Source organism: Anolis carolinensis, chromosome 5 (genome assembly GCF_035594765.1).
Source record: "Anolis carolinensis isolate JA03-04 chromosome 5, rAnoCar3.1.pri, whole genome shotgun sequence".
NCBI lineage: Eukaryota > Metazoa > Chordata > Lepidosauria > Squamata > Dactyloidae > Anolis > Anolis carolinensis.
The window spans coordinates 62,115,952-62,139,398 of NC_085845.1; the positions used below are offsets into that span (position 1 = coordinate 62,115,952).

Genomic DNA, 23,447 nt, shown 5'->3' on the forward strand with positions numbered 1-23,447 from the left:
CCCAAATCCCTAGAGAAACTGGGAATTTAAATCCCATTACTTCTCAGGATTCAGCCTGAAATCCCAGGATTTTGCTAGAAGGGCTAGTAGTCAACCTGGGAGGGCATCTAGCCAACCACCAACCCCCTGTTTCCCTAAAAATTTACAGGAAGGGCCTGGCTGCATTCTCAGGCCCCACAGAGAAAGCTCCTAACACATAGTGTCAGGAGCTTTCTCCAAGGCACCTGAAGATGTAGCCAGGCCCCTCCAATAAATTTAGAAGGAAAATGGAGGCTGGGTGGGAATAATGGGGTGCCATCTCGCTCCTTCAGGCCCTGAGAGCCTGAAGAACTGGAATGGCAATTGGGATTTATAGCAGAAAGGTGGTCCCAAGAGTGAAACCCCACAGGCCAAACTGAGGGCCTATCTAGATAGGCCCAAAAATGGGACCTATCTCGGGTTTACCGAATGGCAGGAAGGAGTGAGGAAGAACATTTTACTTCTTGACCAGCCTTTGTAAATATATAGCACATTATGAATGACAATTTGCTCCACAGATTGGGGTAGGAGTGTCAGGTTTAATACTGACAAAGAATAAAGTTGTTTTTAAAACAGTACTAAACATAACTGGATAAATGAAGTGATTTATTTTCCATTTTAGTTACATCTTTCTATGCAATCACAGCCAAATAAACTATGAAGTAACATTTCATACACAAATACAACTTGGTCAGCTGCCTTTGATTTAAATCTACAGCCTCCACATTTACCCAGTAATTTAAAAATACATAAAACATTCATTATCAGAATGAATGAGTACCAATAACTAATAGTGTCTGTGTCAGTTTCTCAATTTATCTTCCCTGTGACAAAGCTGAATCCCTCAGTATGACAGAAACTGACATTTAAATTCCAGACATTTCATCGAGTATCTGGAAACAATTAGTTCCCTCTATTTTCATGGCGTTATGCTGGATTGCTGTATAGCCAGTTATTTATAGGAGCCAAAAGGAAACGAGAAAGTTATATAGATAGTATCAGGTTTCATGTTCACGTGCACTTAAAAAATGTGAGTGCTTCTCTGAGTTCAAAATACTTATGTGCACAATCTGTAAAGATACGCTCACCCTATTGCTTTAATGGGATATGCCATCCCATTCAAAGTTTAAAAAGAAGACAGATTGAATGGTGAAAGAAGCTAAATGGATAGGGTTTAAATGGCAGCATAAGAAAGACTGCAACTTGTTCTATGTAGCAAGATTGTCTGGACACTATAAAGCCATTCCTTTCTATTCCTTGGAGATCCACGTCTAGTCATGAAGGGAAGTAGAAAATTGTATGAACTGTATGAGAAAACAGATTTGCTCTTAAATAAAGTACACTGCTTGACTCAAAACTAAAGATTCAACCGTTTTTCTTTCTTTGCATAAATCAGAAATTATGATGCATGAACTCAAAATATTTATTTATTTACTCTATTTCTACTCCACCTTTCTCTACCCCAAAGGAGACTCAAAGTGGCTTACATTATTCAATGCCTCAAACACATAAAATTCCAAAAATTACAGTTAAAATTAGATTAAATTAAAACATATTAAATATTTAAAAACATTACACTCCATAATTAAAATCATGCCATCCATAATCGTAGTCCAAGCCATTCCATAGTCATTTCATATATTCCCAAATCTGTTATTGCACTTCACTATTCTCTGGAGGCCTGATCCCACAGCCACATTTTTATCTTGGCTAGGAGGGAGGAGGCTGATCTAATGTTACTAGGTACACCAGGATTCGATCTCTCTATTTAGACCCTCTGCTGGAGAATCATAATCACTTAGAGAATAAGGAGAAATTGCATATCCTTCTACAGGGTTCAGATAAAAACTCTATTTTAAAACTGGCCCTTTTTACGCAAAAAGCGTTGGCCATTCGTGAGAAGATGGAAGCTGTGAGCTGATACATTATTGCCATTAACAAAATCCAAACTTAAAATTTACTATGGACAAGACACTTGTTTTACTTACCCCTGTCCTCGTTCAAACCTTACCTTAGGAAATTGCTAATTTTAACCTTTTTACTCTGTATTTGTCTAGGAGCGGGTTATTAGGCCGCAGGTTGGGATGTTTTGTATCCTTACATGGTTTTATTGTATGTATGCATAAATGTGTACGTATTGTATGTTTTACATGTTTTGATATGGTCAAAGGTGACTAATCAATAAAGACTTGTTAATGTTACTAGGGAGGGGGTTCCATAGCTGAGGGGAAACCACTGAGAACGCTCTGTCTCTCGTCCCCATCAATTGTGCCTGTGAAGGAGATGGGACCGAGAGCAGGGCCTCCCTGCATGATCTTAATCTCCGAGATGGTTCATAGGGGGAGATACGTTCAGACAGGTAAGCTGGGCCAGAACCGTTTACAGCAGCAATTTCAAGAAGTCCAACTAATGTTTTTATATTAAGTGGAAAAGTTGGAAATAAATGCAAGTTGAGTCTTTCTTATCTGAAATTCATGAGACCAGAAGTTCTTCAGAATTCTGTTTTTTTAAATAATAATAATAATAATAATAATAATAATAATAATAATAATGAAATATCTGTATTTGCAGATATATAGTGTATGGGTAATAGGAGAGAAATGTCCAGTGCCCACTGACTTTTCCTCAAGGAGCCCTGATGATGATTGCCCATGGGATATTTCTCAAGCAGCCTTAATAGAGGAAAGAGAAGAGGGGAACTGGGAAAGCATTTAGTTTCCAAATGCATACACAAGACCCTTCTACTTTCCTAGCTGTCAGCACACTTTTTTTAGTAAAGGCCCCTTGAGCATACATTCTGCCCTTTTGCCAAAGTTGATGGGAAGTAAAGGGGAAATCCTCCTTCTTTGACTCATTTTTATTCTCTTTGGACTATATGCCCTTGCTTTTAAAGCTGCTTCCAAAATAGTGACCTCACCACATACTATTCTTGACTGGGTGGAAGGTGAGCATCAAAGTGTCTGGGACATTAGCTCTTTTTTAAAAAGGCTGTCCTAGCCTTTTTTCCTTCTCCCATCAGTGCTTACTGAGGAAAAAATAAGGGGGTGCTGAGCACATAATTAGCTCTTTCCCCCAAAGATTGAAATGTGTGGTTGGCAGCAAAAACCTTCAGGTTTTCAAGTATTTTGGATGTCCAGATAAGGTTAACTCAACCTGTAGCAAAAAGTGAAACATGTTTTATTTTAAAAACCCATGTCAATTCAAGAATAGTTATTACAGATAATGAACCAGTTAAAAATGAATTCTGCAAATTGATAGTTATTACAGTAAGTTAAAGGAATGGGCATGGTGTAATGGTTTGCGTGTTGGATTTGGACTCTGAAACAGTTTGGTTTAAGTTTTTATTCAGCCATGGAGAACCACTGGATGACTTCAGTCAAATCCTATTCTGGCAGCCCAAGAAGAGGCAACAGCACTTCTTTGAATAAATTTTGCCAAGAAAATTCAGTGACAGAATTGCTATAAGTTGGCATCAACTTGAAGACAAAGAGCAACAGAACAACGTAAATTTCTTTTAAATTTCATATACAAAATAAGTAGTTAATTTATATTAGAATAAACATCTATAGACAAAAGGTTGAGGGCTAGTCACGCTAGGCTGTTGTAGCACAAACAATAAAAGTTCTTGTGGCACCTTAAAGACTAACAAATAATTCTTTTTATACAGTTTGATCCAATTACAGGACACTCTGTTTACAAATGTATGTCTTGAAAAAGTACTTTTGAGAAACTGAATAGGCACTTTACTTGCTTTTGAAAATATTCCCTCTTAAGAAAGAGGCAAGGCATTCAATCAAAGATGCAAGGAAATACTTGTCAAGGCTTTATTTCACTTGTTTTAGACAGCACACAGTACTACCAAGTATAAACAGTCAGCTGATAAAACATATACAACATGATACTAAAGAACTGAGTATCATAACATTCCCTGGAAACTTACATTTATATTAAACATCTGGGAGAGAATGGCAACCTGTTCAACTCAGTAAAGCAATGTAAAAAACCCTAAGCTGATTAGATGGAATTAATGTACATACTGTATCTTCAAAGTTTCGAATTGAAATTTTCATCAATGTAGTGGACAAGTAACAAGAGAATTGAAATGTTTCCCTTTCTTGTTAGCCATTTGTTAACTTTACTTTCTTGTTAGCCATACAAAACCATAACTATGCATTATATAAACTTTTCTGCTCCCTCTTTCTCTTTCAAAATACACAACCCACCTTAACGGTTAAAAAATAACAAATTCTTTAAAAGCCAGTTCTAAAGAAGCATCAAAACAAACAATATATCATTTAAAAATACCTAGGAGATTATATAAACTGCTTCTGATTAGACTACAAAACACACAGTTGAGAGTAAAACGTGAAAAAAGTGAGATGTTCAATCAACTCCCTCATCTGAAGTTTTCCTGAAAAGAATGAGGTGTCGAGATGGCCCTCTCTGGACAAGAAGTCCCAGGGCCTAAATTTTGAACCAGAACAATCTTTCTCTTTAATTTTTACCATGCAAAGTTTTGGGAAAAATAAGAAGGCCTCTGTCAATCATGTCCACCAATTAATTAAGAGTACAGTGAAGCAATGAAAACTACCTGATATGAATATATGCAAATGGACCAGTTTACACATAATGAGAATGTGGAACTGCTGGGAATTCCAGTGTACCAATAATGAGCACTATCCTGGTGCACACCACCCAAGCACTAAATTTGGCTCTGACTGCCAGCTGGGTTGGCTCCACAAAGTGCTTCATATCAACTGCAATTTGTGGCTTATTGGTTTTCCGACAAAGTGCAATCCGGAGTCAGGATTTGTTTGAGATTCCTAGCTGTTCTGAGAATAAGAATTCCTCCTGAGAGTAACACATGCTAAAAACATACTTTTTTCATGTCAGGAGCTCAACAGAGGTAGAAGATATCACACATGTACTGTATAGCTGTAACTTGTATAAGAGAGAAACCAATACCTCAGGCCATACATTATACACAAAACACAATGGGATCTTTATATTAAAACTACATTTTTATTGGCTGGCCAGAATGCTAAAATAACATACAAAACAGCCCTTTTCATATTTAAAGCAATACAGCCGAGTACTGCATATTTGGAATTGATTGGGGTAAACTGTAAAAGTGATGCAGATATTTTATCTAGATCAGGACCTTGTTAACAGCTTGTTTATTTTAACTTCTGTTGTACCGTGGGTTGTAAGTGTTAAATGTTTTGATATAGCTGATTGGCTAATCAATAAAACGTGTTGTTGTCATGTCAGGAGTGTCTTGAGAACCTTGGCTGTCTGCAAAGATGTTGCCCAGGGCATGCCCAGATGTTTTGATATTTTTACCATCCTTGTGGCAGGCTTCTCTCATGTCCCCACATGGGGAGATGGAGCTAACAGAGGGAGCCCATCCGCGTTCTCCCCAGATTTGAACCGTACTGGAAATTAGATTGGCTAATTATCTAATTATTTATGTGCAGCTTCCTATATCAATGTTTTCATACATATTTTTTAAATTACGAGAAATATTTCTTTAAAGGGCCCATAGAAAGATTCTCACAAATCAAAATTGCTGTTGTTTTGTCCCTTCAAGTCAATTCTAACTTATGGGAACTCTATTACAAAATGTTCGTAAGATTTATTCAGAAATTGGTCAATGCCTTCTCCTAAGGTTGAAAGAGTATAAACCACCCAGTGAGTTTTCATGACTAAACTAGAATTCTCTTGGGGTCATTCAAATGCACAGACAAGTGTTCTCTCAGATTAAAAGCAGGTTTTTTATTTGTAGTTTCCCCGTTTTCAAGGGTCCCTAAGCCCTGTGAAAGTTGAAGGACTACTGTAATCTCATATTGGGAACAGTCTGTATTTTCTGGTTCACTCTATATTCACCCTGCCCTGGTTCATCTAGTTTTTCAATGGTCTGGTAGCTACATAGTGGCTACAAGGATACTTGTTGCAAAAAAGAGAAGATGATAAAGACCAAACCCTTACATAGTATCTTCCAACATTTATTTTAGACTTACAAAATTAACTCATGTTCTTTGTCCATTGCAACAAAATTGAGAGACCAAAATGTTTTTTAATGTTTATTTCTACCCCTGAGGTATATCAAACATATTACTCCACTGCAAGTACAGTATTTCCAAACCAGATCAGCAATCTCTTTAGTACTCTATTGTGCCTTCATGCCAGGCTAAACAACATAGCATTGTCTGTCTTTGCTCTTGTCTCTTCTTCACACAGAGCAGTTAAAGAGATTAGCAGCAAGAACTACATTCTGCTACGTTGTGCTACATTACCCTGGACAGAGAATTGTAACGCAATGCATAGGAGTTCCCAGCCTTAATCCAGGAACACAGTTGGCCTAACAAAAGTAATATGTAAACTGTTTTGGATCATTTCTTTCTGGAACCAGAACAGCATCTTTTCCTGCCATTGTTACATTCCATAATAATAAAATGAGTTAAAAAAAACCCCCACCAAACCACAGTATGACATAAAACAAGGATATAGCCAAAGTCTCATTAGAAAACTTCAGCCAAAGGCAAACAGTGAATTGTATTCTAAAATGGGTCCAGAGGTGCTTGGAGTTATGAAGCGGGGTCCTACTTTTTTAAACAGCTATTTTTTTCATGCAGTCACTTATATAGTTCATAATAAACAACACTGTAAGATAAAATAGCTAAATTTAATAATTTAATAAGAACCTTGCTAAGTCAAATTAAGGGTCCATCTAATACAGTGGTACTCAAAGTGGTAGCCTGCAGACTCCTGCAAGTTTGTAAGCCAGTGGGTACCAATCCACAACAGGTTTCAAGGAAAATATGAGAATATGAAAATAATATAGTCCAAATACAGTACCTATCCTTTTCATATTGGGAAGAACAAAAAACTACCACATCAGATAGTTTGAGAAGTAAATATTTATTTCACCACACTGTCCTCAGTTTTACCCAAGAATAAAATAATGCAAATACAAAGACATTTACTCTTTGCATAGTTTACTGGAGAAATCATAGATGTAACAAGAACAATCAGCTGCTCTAATATGAATATCCAATGTATCTATTATAGCTTGACTAGCCACAAGAGGGTGCCTTTGTGGCAAAAGAGTACAGAAGTACTCATATTATTAGTAAATAGTAAGTATTAGTAAATATGGACAGGAAAGACTCTGACAAACTATGAAAGCTTCTAGACACATGGAAACAAGGAAAAGGAAGTTTTAGGAAAGACACCCTCTGTGTGTGTGTGTGTGTGGTGTGTGTTAGAGAGAGAACAGAAAACTACTAATACAAATAATACCCTGTGATTTATTTTTCGATGCTATTTATTATACTTTTTAAAAATCACGGAGACAGAGACTTTTCTGTTTTAATTTGTGTTATGCATACTCGTGGTGCAAATAAATAATAATGAGGCAAGGTGAGAGAAATAAATATAGGAACCAAACACTCACAGTAGGTATGTCAAGAAGGATTAAAGAACAGTAGAAATGTATGTCGCTAACACAAACATTTCATTAAATTAATAAGGAAATATTATGAACAGATGGAGAAGAGAAAAAAATTAACAAGGAAAATTTGGGATCACATGAAGGAGAGAAAAATTTTAAAAGGAATTTTGAAAGATGACAGTTTGGAATGGACAGCATATATCAATAGGTATGTGATATCTTTGTTAAAATATATAGAAATAACATATGTGTGCATGTAGTCTTATAATAAGATGCTTTCATCCTCTTCTTTATTTCATGGGGAAAGGCTGGCAAGGTGCTCATTATTTAAATGACATTCTCTCTAAATTGCAATCCAGAACAACTTAATCTTTAGTTAAGGAGCCTGTGAAGTATGAAATTGGCCTTTAGAAGTTGCTAAGCTGCAAAAGATGGTATCGTTGCACATTTTAGGGCACAGTGGTAGTTTTAAATTTACTTAATCCTGCTCAGTGTAGATGACCTCTACATTCCATTAATAGCTGCCGAGATTAACATTGCAATGCTGTACTTACCAATTCAAGAAAGGAACCCCACTAAGTTCAGTAAGACTAACAATTGCAACCCAAGTAAACAAAAATAGGGATGCAGAAGACTCACCTAAAAGTGCATGTGAACATTCCCACATACACATATAAACAGACATGTTGCATATTCACTGAAAACTGATAAAAAGATAATCCTTTTCCAGTCAAGGATTCTAGAATTCAAATTCTAGAAATCTTCCCTGTCTCTTGCCCAAAGTAAGGCGTGCTCTAGGATACATGAGAGACAAACAAGACATACAGCTGGAGCATTGGAACACTGACTTTTCAAATGCTGGTAAAACCCTTGAGTAAATCCCAAGGCAAATTAAACAAAATATAACCATCTGCCCTTCTGAAACATGTATGAGTTTAACAGGATTACATTTTTCAATCAGGATCAAATTCAGTGGGTGCCTATCACTAATGCTGTTACGTCTTCCCCTGAAAAATATGTCTCTGATATCTGCCATAAGAACGACACATTCTTGCAAAAAATTTTGCTGAGATGAATACATATTAAAACCAAAATCAACTAGCTTAGCCTTTTCTCATAATTTTTTAACATAAGATTACAAAGTTACAATCTTTCGACGTTTAAATTTTTTGTTTGCAAAGCACTACAACCAAGTCTGATACTGCAAATGTAAACAAAACCATAAAATAATAAACATTATGACAGTAGGTCAGGCAATGTTGTCCACTAATTCTGGATCATAAAAAAAGAAACCAAAAAACCCCAAACAAAAAATAATGTACTTTTTAATCTACATAACAATGAATTGAAGGGAGAATGTGTAGAAAGTTCTTGGCCTGTTACCAAAAGCTGGCAGAGTGTATGAAACAAAAACAGCTGATCAGATAAAAAGTTATTTTTCAAAATTGTTTGGAGTTACGGTATCTGAATGACACTGATAAAGATAGGCAGGACTAATCATGTCCTTGCAGCAAGGTTTATCAAGGCCACCAGAATAGCCATACTTTGCTGCAAGGACATAACTAGTCCTGCCTCTCTCAGTGGCATATATATATAGTTCTGCTGACAGATGTTAGGAAGGAACCAAGGGATGTGTTCCAATGCTGGTTCCATTTCAAATATGTTGGCATCAGTACAAATGCTAGTGTAGTGAGGGTCCTTCTATACACCACCAAAGTTATCGGGTCAAAGGGGGGGGGGCACTAGCAGTAAATCCATGCTAATTCACTGAAATGGATGAAGAAAACATGTGTTAAAATTATCTGTTTATATCACGATTCTGGCCAGAAAATGTGCATATTCACATCAGTGTTTATCCCTGCACTTGTGAAAAACATATGATTTCCTCCCCCCCCCTCCCCATCAGTGGAGACTGTTCCATCCTGAAACAGCTGATCAGCTAACTGGAAACACAGCTGGTTTAAAGGAAGCACAAATGGACAGCAATTAGAATTCTGTGAAATTCTATATTTTAAACTTTATAAAATTAAACAGAGCTTGAATAAACAATTGGGGAAGACAGAAATCCGGCGGAAGTTTTTTTAAAAATTCACTCTGTTATGCACAGGACTGTATATGCGCACATGCAAATCTGCTTATATTTATATTAAGATGTTTGCATGTGCGCATATACAGTTCAGCGCATAACTGAGTGATTTCTTTTTTGAAGAAACCCTTCTTCCAGATGTCCCCTGCTGCCCTCTATCTTGTTACGATACAGAGGAAGCCTGTGAGGGATCCAATCTTGGTACTAACAGGTCTGTGTGGTGCTATCTGGAATCGCCCTGAGACTAACCACTTCATCACACTAGGACTTTAAAGTGGGCAGCCCTGCATTTTGGACCTCTGCCGCCTGCCGAAGTCTGGAAAATGCAGGCAGCAGAACATGACATAAATGTGGGGCTGCCCGCTTTAAAGCCCTAGTGTGATAAAGCAGTAAGCTCCTGGATTCACTCATCAGCATGATATGTAGCCATGAACTAGTTTATTTATCAACTCATAATCTATGAATCATTAAAACCATTTATAGCAGAGATTCATATTATGTGGCCTTCTAGATACTGTTGAACTGTACTTCTCATCAGAACTAGATAGCACAATTGGCACTGAGAAATGCTAGGAACTGAAATGCAACAACAACCAGGGGGCTGTGTGATTCTTTCCCTGGTATACAAGGTTCAAATATTATTTACATTTTTAAAACAAAAAATGAGACAGGTGTCTTTTACCATTAAGAAGGTAGGAGTTTTCGTATTTTTTTGAAAAAGAGGCACTTGACAATCTCTGTTAACCCCAGTGACTGTACACTCAGGCAATGGCAACAAATAGCAGATGCACAGCATGTTCACTCCAAAGTAAACCCTACTGGTATTCAAAGAAACCTCTTTCCCCAGAAAATGTCTAGTATCTGAGAGACAATCTATTAACATTAAGAACGAGAAGAAGCTAGACATGTGGAATACATACAGAAATGATGAAGCAAACCTATTTTTATAATCATTGGTCAGCCTCTACACAGAGCTTTCCAAACATTTCATGTTGGTGACACATTTTTTTAGACATGCATCATTTAGCAACACATTCATTCAGTGTTACTAGCAAACCAGAGTTTAAACCGATCCCTTATAAGAGACAAGGACGCCTACTTAAATTGTAATGGTGAAATGTATGGGGATATAACATATTTCATGAAAACCTTTCATTTATATTTCAAAAATATATGATGTATTGCTTATTTCACATAGACTCTGAGAGTTCTTGTTACGTTTGTGTGACAGACCTACACACTGCAGCTGACAAACTAACACACCACAACACATAGTTTGGAAAGCTCTATCACCCTTGAAGCAAAGAGCAAAGGTGCATGATGTAACAATAAAAGGAATATGTGGCTGAAGGCTTCTGAATCTACCTCATGCAGTTACCTCTCAACTGCACAAGTACTTTCCTCCAAACTCATCAAATTTTTGGTATCTAGTGAAAAGTGCCTTTAATAATAGACCATGAGGAAGTAAAGCATAGTCGGCGGAAAGTCTCTGTTTGTTGTGTATCATCAAGTTGTTTCATCAAGGTGATCCTTAGGCAAGCCTATAACAAGGTTTTTTTGTGGTTTGGAGTGTATGACATGCCAAGAGCCAGCCAATGGGTTTTCATAGTTGAGTGGGGATTCAAACCTAGGTCTGCAGAGTGATAGTCCACTACATCATGCTGGCTCTGTGCTCCATGCTTATGCATTCTTTATGGTCTCTGATTCAATCCCTCCCACCTGTTGCTTTATAGGTGACTAGGGAAACAAGCATATTTATAAAAGTTTAGTACAATAACAATCATGTTTAGTTTGGGCACAATTGATTTTAAATTAACACATTGGTGTGTGAGTTATAAATGTTATCTCATGAAGGTAGTCATTACTTAAATCCCTAATTTTATAAGAAAAATATATTATGAAACGGTATGTGCAAGTAGCACTGTGAAATGCAATATTTTTCTTCCATGATATCCCCCTTCCCATGTGAACACATCATTCAAGCGATGGATACAGTTCTCTACACAGAGCAAAAGGAATAGTAGAGGAAAACCAACTACAAGTCCTTGAATTTTGCTGGAACAGTGACAACACTGGATGAAAACTATAGAAGCCACTCAAAGAAGTGAACATCCAGTCTGAAAGGAATGGTGCAGCAGGCAAAAGTCAAAAAGAAATAAAGTGATTGGCCTGGGAGCTTTTGAGAGTGTAGGCAAGGCATGGTTGAAACCAAAGAAGCACTGAATGGATTAATATTTGAGTGGGAGATTACTGAGAGACTTGTTCTGAACGTTCTTGAGGAAAAGTGGGTTGGAAGTATAAAAAATAAGCAGGAACTGGATGCTTTCACTTGTCACCTATTGAAATGCCAAACTTCAAGAACTAACCATGAAGCAAAACCCAAAATCTACAGATACATTTACTGGGCCAACTAAAATGTATAAAATACAAAATGTAAGTTCATAAAATAGATGTCAAGGACAGAACGCCACAAGATTCAAAGTAACAGAGTTTATTAGATTACAGAACTCAAAAATGCCCGTAAAACACAAGGGCCAGGCAGTTTTTGCCTTTAGGAGCAAAAAGGGGCAAAAGTAAATGTTCAAAAGATAAACCGGATTAAACCGGAGTTTAATCCGGGTAAAAACAAACTGCTTGCTTCAGCCTGGGTATAAACGAAACGAAAGCCAAGGAACAAAAGATACAAAGAATGCAACTAATTGGCAGCAGATTCCTCTCTGCTGCCAACACTGTGCTAAGAGAAACTTGCGTCGCTCCCCCACACACACAGCAGACAGGATCTCCGACACGAGTAAATCAGCCAAGGATTGTAGCAGTTGAGTAGACCAGTTCCGTTCCGTAGATCAAAGCCAGAAGCAGACGTTTGTAGTTTTTCCAAGTCCAAGAAGGGGGGGAAGACAAGCCGTGGTCAGTTCAGTCCGAGTTCTCAAAGCAGGAGATGGCGTCCGTCAAGAAGACGACGGAGGGTCAAGCTAATAAGAGTAAGCACAGGTTTGCACAAACAAATGCCCACACAATCCCTCCCGCCGTCTGACCCTGGATTCCAATCAACTTACGTCACAGCACAGGAAAGCACACAAGTCTTCAGGGAAACGTCCCACACACACACGGATCCCAAGCGTTTGCCCAGATTACCTTGCCCAACGCAATTTGCAATTGCTCTCAAGCCCCATTTTATGCCAGTTACAAATCTTCATCACTGTCAGCTGTCCTCCTTAACCCGGGCGTTTCCTCATCACTTTCCTCGTCAGAGCTGGAACACCTCTGACTACGCCCAACAGCATCTCCAGCTGTGGATCCCGTCCCATCCCTCCAGCTAAACCATGGGTCTAATCCTGAAGGTCCCCATTCATCTTCTGTCCCATCATGGCCAGTGGCACCCACTTCCTCCCTTACCCGAGTCCAATCCATCTCATCCTCCTCTGAGCTAACCAGCCCCTCCTCCATTCTCTCCGTAAACCCTTCGAAAGACTCCTCGTCAGATGGTGCTGCAAATATGTCTCGCAGTCTTTTTCTCTCTCGCTCCTCGAGAGTATCTGACTCTCGAGGAGTCTTACGCCCACGTCTGTCAGTAACAGAGCCATGAGGCTCAATCATAACACTATCCCCTCTCACAAAGGCCTCCTCCCCCGATGGCGGAGAAGTGGCAGTGATACCCTCCGCTATAGCACCACGACGACTAGAGGTATCAAGTTTCAACAGCGAACGATGAAAGACTGGATGGACCTTTAAACTAGACGGTAAACGCAAACGAAACGCAACAGAAGAAATCTTTTTAACGATAGGAAAGGGACCCAAATACCGAGGCGCAAACTTTCCCCCAGCCTGTTTAATATGTTTGGAAGATAACCACACCAAATCCCCTTCTTCCAACTCCTCCCCTGCCTGCCTGTGGCGGTCAGCCTGAGTCTTCTGCGTTGCCTTAGCTTCCAACAGTAAGCGACGGGCAACATCATGCAATGCAGCCATTTCCGAAGAGCGGTACACAGGGTCCGAAGAGACCACATTGGTCGACGGCGCCACACCTCCCCGTGGGTGAAAACCATAAGTTAGCTCAAATGGCGTATGCTGACTAGACGTGTGCACCGCATTGTTGTAAGCAAATTCCGCCACCGGTAACCACTTTACCCAAGCCGTGGGTTGATCTAAACAAAAACAACGCAGATACTGCTCTAAGAGCCCATTAACCCGTTCCGACTGTCCATCCGTTTGCGGATGGAAAGCTGAAGACACGTTTAACTTAGTCCCCAAACACTCATGGAAGTGTTTCCAAAAGCGTGACACAAATTGCGGAGCCCTATCTGAAATAATCACCTCGGGTGCTCCGTGCAAACGATAGATGTGCTTTGTAAATAGTAAGGCCAACGTAGGGGCCGCCGGAATGGTTGAACAAGGAATAAAATGAGCCAGTTTACTAAATAAATCCACCACCACCCAAATACAAGTATAACCCCCAGACTTAGGCAAATCTGAAATAAAATCCATGGAAATGATTTGCCATGGCCTCTCCGGAACAGGTAAAGACGATAACAACCCTCTAGGGCGCCCAACAGGCGTCTTACTCTGCTGACAAACGGCGCAGCTGTCACAAAAGCGCAGAATGTCTTGCCGCATCTTTGGCCACCAGTAGCTCCTGGTGATAAGCTGTACGGTCTTGAACCTGCCAAAGTGCCCAGCCATGGGTTCGTCATGGTGGGCTCTAATCACCTCCAACCTGAGGGTCCCTACTGGTACGTAAACCTGCCCCCTACGCACCAATACCCCGTCTTGATCCTGGAGATGCGGCAGTATGGTACGGTTACCTGCAGAGAGCAGCATCAGTTGCTCCTGAGTCCATACATCATCCTTCTGAGCCTCAAGGATCTGGTCATGTAACCCAAGCTCATTATCTACAACACACAGAGAGGCAGTAGGCAAGATGGTCTGACATACTACCTGCTCATTGGTCTTAAATTCCGGCTTGCGGGATAAAGCATCGGCCCGCAAGTTTGCCTTCCCCTCCACGAACTGCACCTTGAAGTTAAACCTGGAGAAAAACAAAGCCCAGCGGATTTGACGCTGGTTTAACTTCTTTGCTGTTTGCAAGTGCTCTAAGTTCTTGTGATCAGATCTGACCACGATCTGGTGCCGTGCCCCTTCAAGCCAGTGCCGCCACACCTCAAACGCCACCTTAATCGCCAACAACTCCTTCTCCCATATGGTATAGTTCTGCTCGAAGGGTGTTAGTTGCCGCGAGTAAAATCCACAGGGACGCAAGGTCCCTGAGGAATCCTTCTGAGACAATACAGCCCCCAACGCGTAGCTAGAAGCGTCCGCTTCTACCACGAACGGTCTGTCAACATCAGGATGGGTTAGTATGTTGTCCGATTGAAAACTAGACTTTAGTTGTAGAAACGCCTCGTGAGCTTCCCGCCCCCACACAAATGGCTGTTTCTTGCGCAGAAGCTGCGTCAAAGGTACCGTGAGCTTTGCAAAATTCGGAATAAACTCCCGGTAGTAATTAGCGAAACCCAAGAACCTTTGTACATCCTTCTTAGTCTTCAGCTCCTGCCATGAGTTGACGGCGTCAACCTTATGTGGGTCCATTTTAAGTTCCCTACCTGACACTACATGACCTAGGAACTCCACTTCAGGCACATGAAAGACGCACTTGGAAGCCTTGGCGAAAAGCCCATTAGCCCGCAGTCGGTGCAGAACCTGCTTGACATGTTGACGATGTTCTTTCTCGTCCTTAGAAAAAATCAAGATATCATCCAAATAAATCACTAAAAATTGGTCAATTAGGTCCCTGAACACATCGTTCATGAACCTCTGGAATACCGCAGGAGCATTACAAAGCCCAAAAGGCATGACTCGGAACTCGTGGCATCCGAAACACGTGTTAAATGCCGTCTTCCATTCATCCCCTTCCCGTATACGGATTAAGTTATAGGCCCCCCGCAGGTCAAGCTTGGTAAAGACCTTAGCCCCTTGCACCCTTGATAACAGTTCCGAGATTAAAGGCAGCGGGTACCTATCCCGAATGGTGTATTTGTTTAGGATCCGATAATCGCAGACCAACCTAAGTTCCCCAGTCTTTTTGGCTACAAAGAATACCGGTGCCGCAGTTGGAGAACTAGATGGGCGAATAAACCCCTTGGCTAAATTTTCATCTAGAAACTCCCGCAAAGCTTGCCTTTCCGGTACAGTCAAGGCATACAGCCTCCCTGCTGGCAGTTTCGCACCTTCTGCCAACTTGATGGCGCAATCATATGGCCTGTGCGGTGGTAATTTGTCCGCTTCTCTTTTACAAAATACATCAGAGAACTCCCCATACTCAGCAGGCACTCCCTCCATATCAGAATGAGTAACATTTAGAGTGCAACAATCCTGCCTCTTTAAGATCACTTTACGTGTTGCCCAATCTACATGTGGGTTTACTACAGCTAGCCAATCCATCCCCAGGATCACATCATATCTAGGCAAGCTCGTAATATCCCACACAAACGTTCCCGTTACTCCCTGCACCTCCCACGTTACTGCTGAGGTTTCATGGTTAACCACCCCAGTCTCCAGCAGTCTCCCATCTGCTCCTTCCACCCACACGTCGCATGCCTTGCGCACTCTAGGAATGCCATGCTTCTTAGCAAACTCAATATCTACATAGGAGACCGTAGCCCCTGAGTCCAGCAGTGCCAAAGTAGAAACAAGTTCCCTTCCCCCAACAGATAATGTAATGGGTACGAAAACATGCTTCCTCCCCTCAGTTGACTGCTTGAGGAGCCCTAGTGCGTTGGACTCACGTCGCACTAGGGCTGGCCTTTTCCCGAAAACTGGGAAGGTTTCACATTACAATTTTTGGCAAAATGCCCAGCATTCCCACAGTACAAACACAAGCCCAGCTGCCTCCTACGGCTCTTTTCCTCTGTAGACAGCTTTTTAAAGACCCCAAGCTCCATGGGCTCTTCCCCCATCACCACAGGTGCCCTGGTTACATGCATGGGTGACGCACACATTGCTTTTGAGTGTTTACGAGCCTCGAACCTTGCGTCTAAACGCAGCACCTTAGCTACTAAGGCGTCCCAGCTTTCAGCCGGCTCCAAGCGTGCTAATTCATCCTGGAGCATATCACTTAACCCGGCAGTAAATAAAAGCATGAATGCATTTTCCCCCCAATCCAGCTGGTGGCGATACAGGTTAAACTTATTTAAGTAATCCAAAACAGTCCCCTTTCCCTGTTTCAACCGATACAGAGCCCACCCAGCGTTCTCCGTGCGGAGAGGATCCCCAAAAGTATCAGTTAACAACTTTTTGAAATTATTCAAATTGTCCTTGACTGGGTCATTTCCCAAAATTAAATTAGTGGCCCATTGTCCTGCGGGACCGGTCAACAAACTCAAAATAAAGGCCACCTTGCTAGTGTCTGTAGGAAAAGCATGAGCACTGAGCTGAGAAAAATAAAGCTCCACTTGTGCCAAAAAGGTTGGCAACTTGCACCTGGTTCCGTCAAAGCGTTCAGGAGTCAAAACATGTCCTTTCACAGCCTGAGCTGTTTGGATAACGGTAAAAGCCGTTTGCAATTGGTCTACTTTGGCCCTTAACTCATCCATCGTCTTCCTGACGGGTTTATTGCTGCAATAAACTTTTTATGGGCGTTGGGCAATCTGTCAAGGACAGAACGCCACAAGATTCAAAGTAACAGAGTTTATTAGATTACAGAACTCAAAAATGCCCGTAAAACACAAGGGCCAGGCAGTTTTTGCCTTTAGGAGCAAAAAGGGGCAAAAGTAAATGTTCAAAAGATAAACCGGATTAAACCGGAGTTTAATCCGGGTAAAAACAAACTGCTTGCTTCAGCCTGGGTATAAACGAAACGAAAGCCAAGGAACAAAAGATACAAAGAATGCAACTAATTGGCAGCAGATTCCTCTCTGCTGCCAACACTGTGCTAAGAGAAACTTGCGTCGCTCCCCCACACACACAGCAGACAGGATCTCCGACACGAGTAAATCAGCCAAGGATTGTAGCAGTTGAGTAGACCAGTTCCGTTCCGTAGATCAAAGCCAGAAGCAGACGTTTGTAGTTTTTCCAAGTCCAAGAAGGGGGGGAAGACAAGCCGTGGTCAGTTCAGTCCGAGTTCTCAAAGCAGGAGATGGCGTCCGTCAAGAAGACGACGGAGGGTCAAGCTAATAAGAGTAAGCACAGGTTTGCACAAACAAATGCCCACACAATCCCTCCCGCCGTCTGACCCTGGATTCCAATCAACTTACGTCACAGCACAGGAAAGCACACAAGTCTTCAGGGAAACGTCCCACACACACACGGATCCCAAGCGTTTGCCCAGATTACCTTGCCCAACGCAATTTGCAATTGCTCTCAAGCCCCATTTTATGCCAGTTACAAATCTTCATCACTGTCAGCTGTCCTCCTTAACCCGGGCGTTTCCTCATCACTTTCCTCGTCAGAGCTGGAACACCTCTGACTACGCCCAACAGCATCTCCAGCTGTGGATCCCGTCCCATCCCTCCAGCTAAACCATGGGTCTAATCCTGAAGGTCCCCATTCATCTTCTGTCCCATCATGGCCAGTGGCACCCACTTCCTCCCTTACCCGAGTCCAATCCATCTCATCCTCCTCTGAGCTAACCAGCCCCTCCTCCATTCTCTCCGTAAACCCTTCGAAAGACTCCTCGTCAGATGGTGCTGCAAATATGTCTCGCAGTCTTTTTCTCTCTCGCTCCTCGAGAGTATCTGACTCTCGAGGAGTCTTACGCCCACGTCTGTCAGTAACAGAGCCATGAGGCTCAATCATAACAATAGATGTGTGTTTCATTTCCACCAACACTACATTAGATAGAGAAAACATTTCATACAATCTACGTGATGTCCACTATCCAAGGACTTTCCAGTTTCACATACGCTTCCCTTTCTTTGCTTTATTATCCAAGGTTTCTCATATGGCCATTACATTTCAGCAACAAACAAGGCAGATTGCAGCATGGAAAGGCCTCTATGATGTAGATGAAAGTTCAACACATGCCTCATCTCATACTATTCAGCTTTTACCAATGCATTTGGTGAGAGTTTCCTAGCCATTCTTTCTCCAAAGGAAATGTTATTATTACATTTCTGTCAAACTATTTCTCTCTTTCTGAATTAAAGCAATGAAGTTGAGCCTCTGCCAGCTTATAAACATTAGTTACCATCAAGTAAAAAGGGCTTTTTTGTTAATCATATTTCTTTAAAAAAATCTTTCTTAAGAAAATGTAGCTAACCGCCAACAGACTGGACTAACTCTGGGTTCATACATGGCAGATGGGATAGGGGAAACAAAACACTTCTATCTTACAGCTGTTAACACTTTAAAACTGACAGCAGCAGTTTGAAATATCCAAACTGCTGTAGAAGTAGCCCTTTAAAGAGGAAGGTGTAGTGTACAGATGTCCCTTTTATAAACAATCTTAGCACACATTTTAAAAACAGCACACCTTCAAATATACATGTTTGCGCACATGGTTGTTGATATATATATATATATATACATACACCGATATCCTTGGATTACATGCTTCTGACCTTCCTGTTTTTATAACATAATAGCTTTTATAAAAATATGAAAATGTCTGGGATGCCATATATTTAAAGTTAAAGCTTTCAAACTCAAAACACAATCACATTTTAAACCAACAAAACAGTCCCCCATCTATAATTTGTTCTTATCTTAGCACACATGCATTCCAAATTAAGTAGAGATCTTTATCTAACTTCAGGAATTGAAGCTGACAACTGAGAATTATCCTGGGCTGGTACTGTCAAAGATAAAGGTCAAGTTAATTTCCTGAAAACCATTTTGCTGTTTAGAAGCAATGACTGTTTTCTAGAAACACTACAGCAGACCTTCACAAAATGGAAACACAATCTAATGTTGTTCTTATTCCTCTGTGTGGCTCTTCACAGAAAAGCATCCCACAGATCTCTTTTTTACCAGGAGCTGTTCAGACCCAACTAGAAAGTTTCAGTAACATAAACTTTCCATTCCAAGGACACAGACTTGCCTGCAATCTCACAGCTTTGCCCTTGATAAAGAAGCTGGGAAAGCGCAACATCAATGAACCACTTCTTGCAGGGAGGCACTAACACTGCATTCCCCAGACCAAGACTGTTTTTTTACGAGTGTAAACTAACTTATGTGTTCTCTAGGAAGCAATCAAAATCTAAACCCTTATCAGTCTCTACGGTACTTTAGAGTCCTATGCAAACAACAGATAACACAAGAAATAGCTAGGGTTACTGATCTCCACATCCTCAGGGAATGAATTGCTGGCTTTAATGGTGTAACTCAGGAATCACCTTTATAATCTCACTGCAAAGCCTGGGATGTGGTGATCAGAAGGTCATCAAAAAGTAAGTACGTCAAAGATGGGACACATAACGTCAGCCAAAAATGAGCAGCACCAGGCAGCCTCAGTTTACAGTGCCAGGACTGAAATAAAGTGTTGGCCCTACAATGCTGCCCCCCTCCATGCAGCCACTTTTTGCCTAGATTTTAGAGCTTCACTCTCACCATCCCCATGGAGCACAGGCAATCTGCTGTTTTGGGTCAATTGCCCTGGACACTATTATGTCTGTGAGAGAGATTCAGACATTACCACTCCATACAGAAAAAGGGACCTGCATGGAGGAATCAACATCACTTCCACTTTTTGCTCATCCAGCTTCTGAAAATATAGCAAGGGATGTGTGTACACTGTAGGATGAATGCAGTTTGACCCTACCTGAACTGACAAGCCTCAATGCAATGGTGGTGAGGTACCACTGCACTTTGGCAGAGAATGCTAAAGACCTGGTAAAACTACAACTCCCGGATGTCATGATGCTGAACCGTGGCAGTTCAAGTGGGGTCAAACTGCATTCATTCTACACTGTACACAGATGAACCCAAGACAAGTTAAAAAGTGTATGTGTGTTGGGAGGGGGGTTGGACCCACATCCAAGTGAACTAAGGGTACTAACCACTTAAGTTACTTTCCAACTAGTACTGAAGAAACTTGTTTTGCTGTGCAGATGATTGCACAGAAAATCCTGAAACCAGTTTGAGGTCTGGTAGTGATTATACAAACTGAAGAGCACCGATGTGCAAGGGGGGGGTCACTCTTTGCACACTTTCGTAGGACTTTGTGGCAGTTTGAAGCCAGCTTTGAACAGCATTAAATGGTGAGTGTAGATGGGGCCTCTGAAGCTGGATCTATGCTGGCCTATATCACAGGATCTGATCCCAGATTATCTGCTTTGAACTGGATGATATAAATCTACATTGCCCAATAATCCAGGATAAGAAGAAAATCTGGGATCAGATCCTGGGATAGAGAGCAGTGTAGATCCTGCCTGAGTGTACAGCAAAGGGGGTCCTGGGACACACCTACACTATAGAACGAACAGTTTTGACAGCATTTTGGGCCCTTCCACACAGTCATATAATCCAGAATATCAAGGCAGTTTTTTTTATTGTGTCAGAAGCAAGTCGCTTCTGGTGTAAGGGAATTGGCTGTCAACAGAGATGTTGCCCAGGGGACGCCCGGATGTGTTATCATCCTGCTGGGTGGCTTCTCCCATGTCCCTGCAAGCTAGAGCCAACAGATGGGAGCTCACCCCATCTTGTGGATTCAAACCAGCAACTTTCAGGTCAGCAGTCCAGGCGGCACATGGGTTTAACCCACTGCGCCACCGCGGATCTCGCGGCAGATAATCCACAATACCCACCCAGCTGAATAAAATCCCATGTTGCCTGCTTTGAACTGGGATATATGGCAGTGTGGACTCAGATAACCCAGGGCCCTTCCACACAGCCCAGATTCCAGATTATCAAGGCTGGAAATCCCACAATATCTGCTTTGAACTGACTAATCTGAGGGCCCTTTCACACAGTCCTATATCCCAGATATAAAGGCAGAAAATCCCACAGTATCTGCTTTGAACTGGGTTGTCTGAGTCCACACTGCCACATAATCCAGTTCAAAGCAGATAAAGTGGGATTTTCTGCCTTGATATTCTGGGATATAGGACTGTGTGGAAGGGTCCTGAGTCCACACTGCCATATAATCAAGTTCAAAGCAGATGTGAGATTTTCTGTTCTGATATTCTGGGATATAGGGCTGTGTGGAAGGGTCCTGAGTCCAGTTCAAGCAGATAATGTGGGGTTTTATTCAGCTGTGTAGAAGGGGCTTCATATAACCTTGCTCAAAACAGATATTGTGGGTTATTCTGCCTTGATATTCTGGGTTGTATGGCTGTCTGGAAGTGCCCCGAGTCCACACTACCATATAACCCAGTTAGGAGTCCCCGTGGCCTAGTGGATTAAAGCCTTGTGACTTGAAGGTTGGGTTGCTGACCTGAAGGCTGCCAGGTTCGAATCCCACCCGGGGAGAGCGCGGATGAGCTCCCTCTATCAGCTCCAGCTCCATGCGGGGACATGAGAGAAGCCTCCCACAAGGATGGTAAAACATCAAAACATCCGGGCGTCCCCTGGGCAACGTCCTTGCAGAGGGCCAATTCTCTCACACCAGAAGCAACACGAAAAAACAAATCCAGTTCAATGTGGTTTTTATACAGCTGTGTGGAAGGGACCCTAGTGAGAGCGCACACTCAAAGGGGAAGTGAAGAGCGCAAATGTGTCTAATCATAATAATAGTGATCACGATGAGAATAACTTAATGATAGTAGTAGGGAGGGAGGGAGGGAGGGAGGGAGGGAGGGAGGAAGGGCGCGTACCTTGGCCTCTGCCAGCTCGGGCTCTTCCTCGTCGTAGCCCTGTCCGGATTCATAGGCAGCGGCCGTGGCCGGCTCGCGAGCTCCCAGCAGCAGGAGCAGCAGCAGCGCCGCCGCCAGCGAGTAACCCAGAGAGAGCAATCCCAGCAAGTGCATCTTGGGCCGAGCGCGGAGTCAGGGCGCCGGGTGGGGAGGCCTCCCCTCGGGCTCCTTCTTCGCTTCCCCGCGTCTCCAGGAGTTGACTGGCCGGCGAGGAGTCGCGGCTCAGGGCTTTTCCCCGCTCCTGAGGCGACCGGACATCCGAGTGGGGGCGAAGGAGTTCCCGGAGGAGGAGGAAGAAAGGGAAGGGGGTTCCTCTCCAGCCGCCCCCTCCCCTCCCTTCCCCTCCCCTCCCCTCGGGGCTTAGAAGCCGAGGAGGTGCGAAGCCGGCACGCGGCGCTCCCCGGAGGGGCTCTTTCCTCGGGGCTGGGTCCGCCGGGGCGCGGAGCGGGAGGGCCCGCGAGGGGCGGCGGGCATGGCGGGAAGCGCCCTCTGCCTGCCTGCCTGCGCTCCTCAGAGGCCGAGGAAGGGAAAAAAGGGGACGCCAAGGGAAGACGCGAGTGTGGCTGTGTCCCCACCCACACGGAGACCCACCCGCGTCTCCCGCGGCGCCTTTGGACACCAGGAAAAAGGCGGGGAAAGGTGAGGGAGGGAGGGAGGGAGGCGCGCGCGAAGGGACGGAGGAGGGAGGGAAAGAAAGAAGGAGGGAGAGAGCGCGCGCCTGCCTGCCTCCCCTTCCAAATTCCCGAAAACTTCAGAGCCACGCGCTGTTTGGAGTGCGCCCGCCCTCCCTCCCGCCTTTTTTTGCGCCTCGCTTTTCAGCCCCAGTCTCCCTCCAGGCAGCTATGTGCCAGGATGAACTTTTCCATATCCTCTTGTCATCCACACAGCCATGGAACCCAGAATATCAAGACAGAAACCCCCACAGTATCTGCTCTGAACTGGGTTATCTGAGTCCACATGCCCTCAAAGCTGATAAGGTGGGATTTTATTCAGCTGTGTGGAAGGGTCCTTAGGTATCTTTGGTGTGATGACAGGAAAATCTACCAGTGTTGCTCTCTCACCAGCAGTCCTTTCAAATATGTAAACATGGCTATTCTGTCACCCT

The 23,447-nt window shown here is 42.6% G+C and overlaps 1 protein-coding gene across 2 annotated transcripts in view; it reads right to left on the reverse strand.

Moving 5' to 3' along the window:
- vegfc (vascular endothelial growth factor C) overlaps nucleotides 1-23,059 on the reverse strand; it is a 64,722-nt gene extending 41,663 nt beyond the window's left edge. Inside the window, exon 1 of one of the 2 annotated variants that reach the window (XM_008111839.3) lies at nucleotides 22,304-23,059. In XM_008111839.3, the coding sequence (XP_008110046.1) occupies nucleotides 22,304-22,456 (153 nt within the window). In that variant the 5' untranslated portion in view covers nucleotides 22,457-23,059. The remainder of the gene's footprint in view (nucleotides 1-22,303) is intronic. The other variant, XM_003221641.4, reaches the window with a different exon arrangement.
- Between the last annotated feature and the right edge of the window lie 388 nt (nucleotides 23,060-23,447).